Source organism: Zalophus californianus, chromosome 13, assembly GCF_009762305.2.
Source record: "Zalophus californianus isolate mZalCal1 chromosome 13, mZalCal1.pri.v2, whole genome shotgun sequence".
NCBI classification, from domain to species: Eukaryota; Metazoa; Chordata; class Mammalia; order Carnivora; family Otariidae; genus Zalophus; species Zalophus californianus.
The window spans coordinates 12,678,711-12,691,027 of NC_045607.1; the positions used below are offsets into that span (position 1 = coordinate 12,678,711).

Below are 12,317 nucleotides of genomic sequence, written 5' to 3' on the forward strand. Positions count from 1 at the left end.
TGGCCCCTTCTCTATATGCAGCCAGAGAAATCCCTAAATGATGACTCAGTTACTACTCTACCTGCCCGAAACCTGCCCTTGTTCCGCCGCTGCCCTCGGGTGGAAACCTATTGCCCTCCCCCTTCCCACCCCTTGGGTTTCCTCTCTTGCTCTTCTTGCCCTGACATATTGTCTCCTGCTCCCAAACTACTTGTAGCCCCATAAATGTGCAGTGTTCTCCCCCATCCTATCCTTACCACATGCTGCTCCCTCTGCCTTTCACTCTTCCTGACCCTGCTGTACTTGTCTGCTCTTCTTTAGGCTTCCCGTTAGATCTTGCTCTTTCCAGAAAACCTCCCTGGCCCGCTGACCCTGACCTCCAGGTTAGGTATCCCTACTATGTTCCCTTGTAGCAACTCGGATCTACCATCAGTTTCTCCTGCTGCCTGAGAGAAGACTCTGTGATGCTGCCTAACCCAAAGTCAGATCCACAGCAACTAGTCAATAAATGTTTGTTGACCAAATGGTCATCAGTGTCCGTCCTTCTCCGAACCTCCTAAGAATGGCCTTCCATTTTCATGATGCATTTTTCAAAGGCTATTTTTTTAGAGCAGTTTTAGGTTCACGACAAAATTGAGAGGAAGGTACAGAGATTTTCAGTATGCCCAATACCCCCACACCTGTGTGGCTTCCCCATTATCAACCCTCTCTACCTGAGTGGTGCATTTGCTGAAGCTACACCTCATAGTCATCCAAAGTTTACAGGCGGGTTCACTCTAGTGTAGTACATTCAACGGATCTGGATGAATGTATAATAACATGGAGCAGGTGACCGTGTATCATACAGAGTATCTTCATTGCTCTAAAAATCCCCAGTGCTCTATCTGTTCATCCCATCATACATTTTCAATTTTTTTTTTTTTAACCAAGCACTGCTTTTGCCCAGAGGATTCTGGGAGCCACAATTTCTGATTCCCCAGTCACGTCTTGCCTTTTTTTTTTTCATGCCTCTGTGTCTTTGCATGTACTGTTTCCTCTACCTGGAATGCCCTTCCCCAGCATGCCTGCTAATGAAATCCCTGCTCATTGTTTAAGACCCGTCACTTCCGGTACCTTTTTCCTGACTGACACCCTGCATCTCAGCCAGATGATGAGTTTCCCTGCTCAATCGCCCTTCATCCCCCAGGAACTGCCCCCTTGGAGGGAGTGAAAGCATCTTTGTCTTCGTATGAAGGATACTTGCAACCAGTTACACAGAAAGGCACACACATGTTATCTTTGTAGGACAGATGCTGACCAACAACAAAAGGGCGGGGGCACCGTGCCAGTGATGAGGTTACGCTCAGCTCCAAACCTGCCCTTCTCTTCTCACTTTGCAGTCGGGACCAGGACCACATGACTGACATTTCTGCTCTGCCGACTGACCCCTAGTTAGATGCTGCAAGGCATGCATGCGGAGGCAGAGGGACACGTTCTCTTCTGGGTGGCTTGGTGCTCGTGTCAGTGTCATGTCAGCAAAAGGCCGATTCACTTCCAGTTTCCAGTTTTCCCCCAGCTCCTAGCATCATCTTTATAGGCTCTCTCTCCAGAAGCCCCACTGGCAGTGGGCCCTGCTCAGAGGTCTGGATCGCCCCTTCTGGGGGTCCCCCTCTCGACCCTCTACGTTCTAATATCCCAGTCTCAGACTTTCCCCTCCAGAAAAGGGGGGCGTCACTGCTCCCAGAGTAACTTTCTCTGCTTCCTCAACGCCCTCCTTTTGCTTTTTCAGTTCTCCAGTATCTCCTGATATTAAATTCTCTCTGTTTTCCTGACTGGACTCTGCCTGATACAGAGACAGGGTTCCTGCTCACATGGATCTTACAGTCTAGGGGGAGAGACAGACAGACGGTCAGCAACTACTCACACAAATGAGGATTTAATTACAATTGACATAAGTGCTGGGAAGGAAAAGCACAAAGTATATTAGCATGTGAATGGCCCTGGGAAGCCCTTCAATAGATGAAACTGTTTAGCATTGTTTAACTCAGCATCTCTTCAGTTTCCTTGATCAAGAAACTTCATAGTGAGCCTATTAACGCCCAGAAGAATTAGTGTTCCACACAGTCTACTCTGTTAATGGAAAATGGGAAGTCATTAAAGAAACTGCCAGGGGACTGGGAGTGTGAGCATTTGCCATGTTCCTCCAGGAGCACCAGTGGGTCAGGGCGCTCTGAGCTCTCAGCTCCAGCGTTCAGCCACATCAGCTGACAATCCCCTTTGCTCTTATTCCGGCCCTACAAAGGCAACTTTCTGATCACCACTGACTCACCAAGGAAATGTCCCTGTAAGGAGAGGAGGCTCTCATCAGCTGGTCCGGGCCTCTGGTCTCCCTGGCAGTTTCTTTCTCATTTTAGAGCAGAGTTTCTTGACCCGGGTCTTTAGAAGAACCCTCTTAAGACTATATGCAAAATGTGCATGCGTGTGTGTGCATGTGTGTGAACATGTATGCTTGTGTGTGTGCACATGTGGCCATTTTTCTAGGAAGAGGGTGCATAGTTCTTGTTATTCCTTGTGGGACTGTGACTCTAGGAAAGAGAAAGGTTAGGAATCACCATGCTAAAGGAAAACGTTCTTGTTCTAATATGTACATTGGCCTCCTGTGAGTTTGGTTACTGTGAGTCTCAGTCTGATCAGCTTGCATTCACTTACCAACAGAAGTTCTGGATCCTCCAAGGTACTCCCCCTGGCTGAGGGGCCAGCCAGCATTCTTGGACCACATGCTATCATGCACCTTCTCGACCTTTTTCCTCTCTGGAAAACCTCTCCCCATGCCCTGTGATCAACTCCCAATTATTCCCTGGGTCTCATTTTAGCTGTCATTTCCTTCTTGAAACCCTCTGACTTTCCAATTCTGGATGAGGTACCCCTTCTTTGTGCTCCCACAGCATCACTCCCTCCTCCCTGGGACTCCCCACCATTACCTCCCCTCCACCCCCATCGTGAGCCATGTTTTCCCCTTTTGTTGTGCTTTTCTGACGACACAATCAACCCTTTCTGGTACTTGTCTGCTACCTGTCGAAGGACAAGCTCCATGAGCAAGGGGGTTTGTGTCTAGCTTTGCCCGGCTTTGCTGCCCACACCAAGCACAGCATCTAGCACACAGTCAGTGTTCATTAAATACCAGTCAAAGGAAAGCATGCGGAAATCTGCAGTTTAATCCTTTTAGTGCTACCCTCCTGTGCTCTCACAGTTAACCACTACTGTCCTTGGCTTCACTGCATGACTACGTAGAGACTCGTCAGCCATGAGAACTCCTGCCTGTGAACCATTCGGATCATAATTTTTGTTTTTTGTCAGCAAAAGTTTCTTTCTCACCAACATATGCGCACGGCTACATGTGGGCGAGAGAAGAGAAAACGCGTGTCCCGGTGTGTCAGGATGGACATACCTGCATTTCTCAGAAAGCAGTTCCTATAGTCCTTGACTATCCTCGTGGCTGGGTTATAGAAGCCGTCTCCACAGTCATAACAGCCCTGAGGGATTTTTCTAGGTGGGTCCATATTGGTGAGTTGAGAGATACCTTGAAAGGGCACAACGGATAATTAACTCACCACCAAGGCCAAACCGAAACCCAATCCCCCTAAACTCCACGTTTGTCCGGTTGCCCATGTGACGAAACGCTCCCTCTTCAGAGCATGGAGCAAAAGTAATGGGAGCAGTGCCCTAGAGCAGCTTCCTGAAAATGGCTCTGGAAGCAGGGGCTTGGGGACTAGACCCCCAACTTCTTCCCTTGACCCCATCCTCCATTTCTGGGGACACCATGACGAGGGCGTAGGTTCTGGAGGCAAAGAGACCCTGAGGAAGCATCACAGTCAGCCGTGTGGACAGAAAGGCATGTCTAGAGGACAGGCGGCATGCAAGGGGTGGGCAGAGCCCAGACATGAGCCATCAGGCCTCACTCAGGAAACCTGGTGGGGCGAGGCATGTATAAGGAGAAGAGCAGGAAGAAACGGGTCAGGTGGGCAGGGATCAACCTTGACTCTTACCAGAATTACCACAATGGCTGCCATTTAGTGAGTGCTTATCCAGTGCCTGGAAATTCATTAAACGCTTCACTCCTACTACTTCACTTAATTCTCACAGCAACCCTGGGGCCCCATTTACAGAGGAGAAAACTGAGGTTCAGAGAGATCAAGTAACTGGCCCCAGACTCTCCAGCTAGGAAGCAGCGAGGCACCCAGCTGCGAAGCTTGTGCATTAGGCTGCTGACATTGGCTCCACCAGGAGCTCAAGAGGAGTTGGTGCACCTTGTAGGTCACACTGCCCTGTGTGTTGTATATCTTGGAATGCTGAAGCCTGAGTAATGGGTACAAGGTTGGAATAAATAACTTCTCGGGTTCATTCTAACTTGCGTTTCCTGTAATTCCCCGTCCTCTGGTCTGAGGGCTGGCTGCACACTGAGCATAGCACCCTGCTCCTGGCACAGGGTCCGTCCTGTACCCAGGCGCTCTTCTGCACGTGTGCACACTGTTGGCTCACAGTTACTGGGCTCTCGCTCCACGCCAAGCACTTCCAGGTCATTCTCTCCCTGGAGCCTCATGCTGCTGGGGGAGGGGCTGCTTGAGCTTCTCCCTACCCCTGAGGCCGAGAGGCAGCTATCGCAGGGCCCTGCCAAGTGCCTGGGGACCTGGGAAGGCAGCAGGTACTTGGGATGAAGTTGCCGTGTTGGGAGTCGCCAGAGGAGAAGGAAGGATGCAGGGAGGGTCACCGCACTGCTTGTGAGCCTGGCTGAGCCCCGCCTTTGACAAGACCAGCCGCTGTGTGACAGCCGAAGGCCTGAGGCCAGGGGCTCTCTCTTCGCCTACACGCTTCCGTTGGGGTGAGGAGCCCATGACAGAGTCCAGGCCCTGTCATAACTAACCCAGGAGGAGCCACAGACAAGGTTCTCAAGTGGGATCTAGACTGACAGCTCCTTGAAGGCAGAGACTGTCCCCCGGGGACCAGTCAGTGTCTGACACAGAGTAGGTGCTCAGGAAATCTAATGTCATGGCCTTACCCCCCACACCCCATCTCCCCCTGCTGTGATGTCAGTATTATCCTCCCTGGATAACTTTACTGAGCGCCTACCAGGTGCCAAGCAATGTGCCAGGCACTGGGGACACAGCGGTGACGAAGACAGAGCCCCCGCCCTCACGGAGCTCAGGCGGCGTGGGAAGAGAGATGCTGTGCGCTCATGACAGAGCTCTGGGGACCAGCCCTGGCTGCTCTGTGGTATGCCACACGGAGACCTCGCCTCGTGTGGGAATTCAGGGAAGGGGCTCCAGACCAAGGGACGTTACTCTGAGATCTGAAGGCTGGGAAGGAGTTATTTGGGTGATGTGAGAGGGTAGAGCCTCCCAGCAGAGGGAAGAGCAGGAAAGAAAAAGAAAAGCCTTTTTCAAGGAATAAAGATAGAGCCAGCACGGCGAGGGAGGAGAGAAAATCCAAGAGGGGCAGGTGGTGCGGGCTGAGGCTGGGCACTGGGGCAGGGGCCAGAGAATGCAAGTCATTTTAAGAGTCTGGAACCTTCTCATGAGGGTAGCAAGGAGGCACTGAAGAGTATGTGGTGGGGGTGGGGGTGGCAGAGAGTGGCAATCAGAGTCACGTTCTTTAAAGATGAAAGTGACCACGCCCAGAGTGAGTCAAACCTGTATCTCAGGAGACTAGGTAGTGGAGGGGAGAGTATGGAGGTCTGGGACAGGGCAGCACCAGAGTGGATGAGGAAACCCCGCGTGGCACATGGGGGTGCTCCGTCAACGGTGATTTAATGAACGCATGAAGGAATATATTTAAGAGGTAGAATCCACAGGACCAGGTGGTTGCTTGTGCACGGGGAAAGAAGGCAGGACTCGGGCCATCCAGGTGGATGGGGTGACAGTCTCTGAGGGAGCAATCCCTGGGAGAGAAGGAGCTGGTGGGGAAGGGAATGAGTTCCGTGCAGACAAGGTAAAGGGTCCCAATACAGGTGTTGGGGGAGCTGGCTGCAGGAACCTGGGGCTCAGGAATTTTGATTTTTGTTTGGAAGCTATTGGTATAAATGAAGTCTTAGAGGTGAATCAGCTTGTTTAGGGAGAGGGTACAGAATGTTATGGAAGAGGGCTTAAGGCCAGAGAGCCCTGGAACCCCCAAATTAATAACTGGGGGGGGGAGGAAGAGCTGACAAAGGAGACAAAGGGAGAGAAGTTTCACCTGGTTAACTATCTGATTCAAGGTGACACAGCCAGGATTTGAGCTCAGGTCTGCCTGACTCCAACCTGGGTGCTTTCTGGAGCTTTCTGCCCTCATGGAGGCTGACTTGCCCAGGCTCATCCCGCTATTGAGAGGGAATTTAGGACTCAAACCCAGACCTTCCAGCTCCAGGTTGTCAACTCCACCATAACATGTCATAAGTTAGGATTTATTCTGATAGTTTGCACAGTCACTTTCCCATTTGTCATTTTGGATGTATGGTCTCGGCTGGGCGAACGCCTATGCTCTTGAGGTGCACCTGACCACACACAAGCCCCGGAAACACCTGTGAGCCCCTTCAGTGGCTGCTCTCTGAATCCAGAGTCTAGGCCCACATGTCACCATTGGTGGCGGAACACCATTTCTGATGATACAGGGGACACAGAGAGGAAGACCTGGGCCCCCCAGGGAGCTCTACCACCAGGAAGCCGGTCTGGAGTCCGGAGCCTCGGTTTCCTCCTCTACCACATAGGACCAGAAAGGCAGGCGTGACGGGGTCATCTGGAGATTCTGTGAGACAGGCATCACACAGAACCTCAGCCGGAGCCTGGTACACAGGGCACATGCTCCTTTGGTGCGGCTCAGTTTCCACAGCTCAGATGGACCGAGCACCCACTGCACTCCAGACCCTGCTGGAAACGCTTTCCATGCATGATCTTACTTACAACAGACTTGTGAGGTGGATGATGCTATTGTCCCCTTTTGCAGGAGAGAAACCGAGGCACCGAGCGGTGCATGCCCTGCCTGTGGTCCCCCGCTGGTACGGCGGAGATCTGCGGGTGACCTCAAATGGGCCGCGGCCCCTTATGTAAGGCTGCCTTTCGTTTCTCTCTCGGTCTGGGTGTGAAGGAAAGGGAGGGTGCCCGGTACCTGCAGGCTTCAAGCCATGGCAGATCTCCGTGTAAAACCTGCGATCGCAGCTGTCACAGTAATGCCAGTGCTGGGCGTCATACTGCAGCCCGTCCGAGAAGGTGTACGTGCCCTGGAAGACAAGGAGCATGCGCGCCGGTGGAAGAAGCCCTTCTGCCCAAGAAGGACGGGTGTCATGGCAAGACGTGGCTTCCTCACCTTCTCATTGCCAGAGGAGAGCAGTGAAAGCTCTCCCAGTTATCGGGGCCGTGACAGTTAGAAGGAACAGCTAGAGGGCTGGGCTCTGTGATTGGTACTCGAAATATGGCAGATGACCCAGCCCTCGGTTTCCTCAATTGTAAAACTGCTTCCTAACGGTATATATTTAACGGGGTTGATTCGATGAGGCAGTACCAGCAAAGCGTTTAGCACAGTGCCTGGCATGGAGTAAGCATTCAATCATAGCTAAAAAGGTCATAGCCACCGGTCACAGCCCTTTGTCCACACATGTACGTTCCGCTTCAGCTGCCCCAGGGCTGAAGGAATCCCCGGGATATACAGGTCGCACTGGCCTGGGCACCAGGAAACGGAGGTGGAAATGCCGATACTATTAATTCACTGTGTGACCCTGGGTAAGTCACATCCCCTTCCTGAGGCTTAGATTCTCCAAGCTGTAAAGCAAGGAATGCTCCTCAACTTTTTTAAGGTGGGCATTAGTGAAACCGATGAGAACCGTAGATCTCTCCCCAGAGAGAACTATAGTCCCAGATACACAGAAATTTTTGCATATCAAGTGGGAGGTCCCACTGACCCCCTGAATTGTATGCATGGCCCCTAAGTCCCAGGTGGGATTGGATGGGTTAGATGACTGGTTATGATAGTAGCAGTGGTGGTGGTAGTGCTAAGACCTAACACTGAGTGCCTGCTCTATGCCAGGTACCGAGCACAGCACTTAGAGATATCACCTCATTTACACTCACAACCATCCCAGGAGGTGGCTGGGGCTGTTGTGGCAGGCTGAACAAAGGTCCTCCCCAAGATAGCCACATCTACCTGCTGGAACCTGCAAAAATGTTGACCTCATATGGCAAAAGGTACTTTGCAGATGTGATTGAGTGAAGGACCTTGAAATGGGGAGATTTTCCTGGATTATCTGGGTGGGCCCAATATAACCACAAGGGTCCTTGTAAGAGGGAAGCAAGGGGGTCAGAGGGATAGAGGACAAGACGATGACAAAAGCAGACAGAAGGTGATGTGATGATAGAAGCAGAGGTCAGATTGATGCCTGGCCACCAGCCAAGGAATGCAGGAAACTTCTGGAAGATGGAAAAGGTAAGGAAATGGATCTCCCCCATAGCCTCTGGAAGGAATGCAACACCACTGACTTATTTTAGACTTCTGACTTCCAGAACTGTAAGGTAATAAATTTCTATTGTTTGAAGGCACTGAGTTTATAGTCATTTGTTACAGGAGCAATATGAGGTACAACTATTGTCCCCAGTTTATAGGGGAAGTCATGGGCCCAAGGTCACCCAGTTAGTTAGTGGCACAGTAGGATTCAAACTCATCATGGCCTCTCCAGGGGCCCTTCTGGATCCAGAGGAGCAGATTCCAGAGCCCTGGGAGATCGGTTGGAGGGCAGCAGGGGAGTGGAAGGAGATGGGCACCAGATGGAGAGGTCAGGGTGCTCTGCAGCGGGGGCTCTTCCCGTCCAAGGCTTTGCCCTCTGCAACCTCCCCTCCTCAGGCTGATCACCTTCACGACCAGTCCCTTTTCCCAAATGGCATCATGGCGGCTCCCGCTGGGGAAGTACAGGGTTCCTTGGCCATGAAACATGCCGTCCTTCATTTCCCCGACGTATTTTGTTTTGGTAGGGAGGATGTATTCGGCTTCGCCCTCCATCCTGCAAGCACAAAGGGAAATCCGTAGACTGTGACTAGCAGCCGGGGTATTGGAGCTGGTACAAGAGAGCAAGTAGGACCCTCACCCTCGGGGTCCTCAGCTTACTGTCCCCGTAATAGTCTGTTCAAAAACAACGTTTTTGTTTTGTTTCCCTCAAAAACTCCAAAATGAGAGGGTCTGTTCTGGTGAAGGTGGGGGACGGGGCACAGAGTTTTGCTGGTTCGTCTTCCGCCTCACCTAGAGGCTGTCCTGGAGTTCACACGTCCCATAACACAGCCCTTGGTAGGCCCAGAGTTGGGAGGGATGTGCTCAAAGCCACACAGCAAGCCCCGGGAAGCAGGGACCTGGGCCAGATTTCCTGGCGGCTGGTTCTGTGTTCTCCGTGTCCCCCATGACCAGCCCACCCCTGTCCTTTACACCACTTGTAGAGAATTGGGAAAACGATGAAGTTCAGACAGAGGCCATAGGCCTGAATCTTTCTTCACCATTTCCTAGATGTATCGTCTTGGAGACCTTCCTAAACCTTTTTGTTTTCCTTCCTTCCTTCCTTTTTTCCCAACAAACATTTACAGAGCATCTACTACATATCAACATCTACCGCACATGCTGAGTTTTTGGTCTGCTGGGTACAACAAGGTCATAGCAGTGATCAAGGCATATGCTGTTCCTGCCATCAAGGGGGCTCATGGTCTAGTGGGGGGCACAGTTAAGCAATTGCAGAATATGTGGGAATTGTCATGCAGGGGGAGGCAGGCCTCTACAGGAGTCCAAGCCAAGGACGACCAGCTTGACCAGTTGACCAGTTACTTCATGTGTGAAATGGCTGAGATTAATGCCCGAGATCAACCCAGATAATGTATACTGATTTTCCTAGTAAAGGGCCTGACGTCCAGTGAGTGCTGAAGAAGGATCCTTTCCTTCATTTCTTCATTCCTGTATTCCTTCTCTATCCTTCCCCGCTGGCTGGAAGTCAGCCTGAACTTCTTTAGGCTTTTGTTTGAACTTCTTTTGGACGCTCAGCACTCTCTGCCTTGCATTGTAATTGTATTCCTCATATTCCCTATTTAATCAAAGTTCTGGAGAGGAAGACCTCAGCATCCTCAGTTCTTAGAATCATGATTCTGTGCAAACAGGTGCCCTGTAAACAGCTATTATGTAAGGAATAAAGGGAACTGACCGAGGGGATGAAGGAAGCTGCCACTGTGGCACAGGCCCCGAGCAGAAGAGCGCTGTCTGTGGTCAAGGCACAATTTCTGAGCCATGCAGACCTGGGGCCACCAAACCTGAGCCAGGCCTGGCTCCACCTCTGTGTCTGTATGACCTTGGGCCAGCTCCTTCGCCTCTCTGAGCCTGAGTTTCTCATCTGTAAAATGGGGATGATGACAACACTCCTCCCCAAAGTTGAGATAATTGGATGAAATAGTAGCTTATGAAACAACAGCAAAATGCCCCAAATAGAGTAAGAGCTCAAACATGATGTTGTGTTTATTCTACTGCAAGACATGGGAGGTGACAGAATGTCTTTTCTCCTTTAAATGTCTTTACTTGAAATCACAGTTACCATTTCTGTCTCCATCAAAACCCTTCTCTGAGGTTAGACTCCGCTCCCCTTTTTTAAACTGCAAACTGGATGTCAGTGTTCAGACCTTCTACAGACATCTCCAGCTCACCCCAAATGAAATTCATCCTCTCTTCCTCCAAAGCAGCGCCTCCTCAGAGTTCTCAATTTCCACAAATGGTACAAAGCCTAGAGCTGGGCACTGTGCTGGGACTGGAGGCAGTCTCTGAGTGGGACCGGGAGCCAAGAAGTTGCCAAGTCCTGGCAATGAAGATTCCCAAACTTCTACATCTTTGTCTTTCCTGCAGCCCCCCTGCCTCTGCTTTGGTCCAGGGTCCTGCTGCCTTTTACTAGGACAACTCTGGGCTCTGACTTGATCTCCCCATCTCTACTCTGCTTCCCTCCCTCCTTTTCCCCCTTCTCTTCCTCTCTCTTTCCTTCCCTCCCATTTTCCTTTTATTCACCTGAGGCAAAAAGCCTTCATTATAAATTAAAAGTAAGTTAAAAAGAACAAAGAGATAAAGACTCCAGTCCATAGTGAGGATACAATTTCATTCATTCATTCATTCAGCCAACATTTACTGAGTGACATATGTGCTATGAAGAGGGATTCAGAAATGAAATAAATTAGATTTCCTAATGTCCAGCCCTACCAAGGAGTTATCTATCAGTGGCTTCCCCCACTCACAGAATTGTGCACAGTACTCAAATCTCTCTATGCCAGAACACAGAGCCACCCTCACAGCACTGGTTCTTACTCTCCTCTAGACACATCCAACATTCCAGTCAAACTGAACAGCCTGCTCCTCCCCTTGTAAGTCCTCTGAACTATTGCTCATGCTGTTCCCTCTGCCTGGAAACATTTTCACCTTGCATCTCTACCCACCTAAAACCCAACCTTCAGGGCCCATCTCAAATATTTTCTCCTCCAGAAAGCCTTCGAGGACTGCCCCAACTGGATGTGTCCTCTGTAGGAGCTCAGCAGCAGGGCTCCATAGTAGAAAACACATGAGCTTTAGAGTGAGACCTGGGTTTTGATCCCTGATCTGCCCGATGCCAAGCAGGTGACTTTGAGCAAGTTACACAGTTACTCTGAGCCTCACTTTTCCCATCTGCAAAATGAGGATATCTATCTATCTCACAGGGTTGCTGGGAGGAGGGGAAGATTGAGGCAAAGCCACTATCTGAAATTATCTTCTCATTTCTTTGGTTATTGGCAATACACCAGCTAGACTGTAAGCTCCATGACAGCAAGGATCTGGACATTTTTTATATTTTTATCCCCGTATCTAAAACTGGCAGATAGCAAACACACACGTATATATGGAATGAATATATCTCAGCTCTGATGCTTATTAGATATGTGTCCTTGAGCAAGGCACTTTACTTCACTGGGTCTCATTTTCCTGAACTGTAAAATGGGAATAAACAATCCTACGTGAAGTGTTGTCCTTAAGGTTAAAAGGAATAAAGTTTGTCAAAGTGTCTGGTACAGAGTCCTTTGCAAAGGCAAAAAGGCAGCCGTCTCTTCCCAGTCACAGATATTCAAGACATAGTGAATCAGATGAGGCCCTTACCTCCCGTCTACATATTCCCCAATGTATTGGCTCCCTGTGTACTCCATGGCGTCAGCCTCTAGCTTCCAGCCCTTGCGATCCTGGAGCCTCAGTGCGTCGCGTCTCACTAGGACAACCAAGATGGGCGGGGCCGACGCGAAGCCCCGCCCCCAGCGCCTGCGGACCTTCCAGGCACTGCGCACGCTCTGTGGCTCGCCGTTGGGCAG

General features: G+C 50.7%; 1 protein-coding gene across 2 annotated transcripts in view; it reads right to left on the bottom strand.

Moving 5' to 3' along the window:
• The window catches only part of MORN5 (MORN repeat containing 5), a 29,271-nt gene extending 17,049 nt beyond the window's left edge, over positions 1 to 12,222 (bottom strand). Inside the window, exons 1-4 of one of the 2 annotated variants that reach the window (XM_027616491.1) lie at positions 12,112 to 12,222; positions 8,830 to 8,977; positions 7,096 to 7,207; positions 3,407 to 3,538 (exon numbers count right to left, since the gene is read on the bottom strand). In XM_027616491.1, the coding sequence (XP_027472292.1) occupies positions 3,407 to 3,538; positions 7,096 to 7,207; positions 8,830 to 8,977; positions 12,112 to 12,158 (439 nt within the window). In that variant the 5' untranslated portion in view covers positions 12,159 to 12,222. Of the gene's footprint in view, positions 1 to 3,406; positions 3,539 to 7,095; positions 7,208 to 8,829; positions 8,978 to 12,111 lie in introns of those variants that run through there. The other variant, XM_027616492.1, reaches the window with a different exon arrangement.
• Between the last annotated feature and the right edge of the window lie 95 nt (positions 12,223 to 12,317).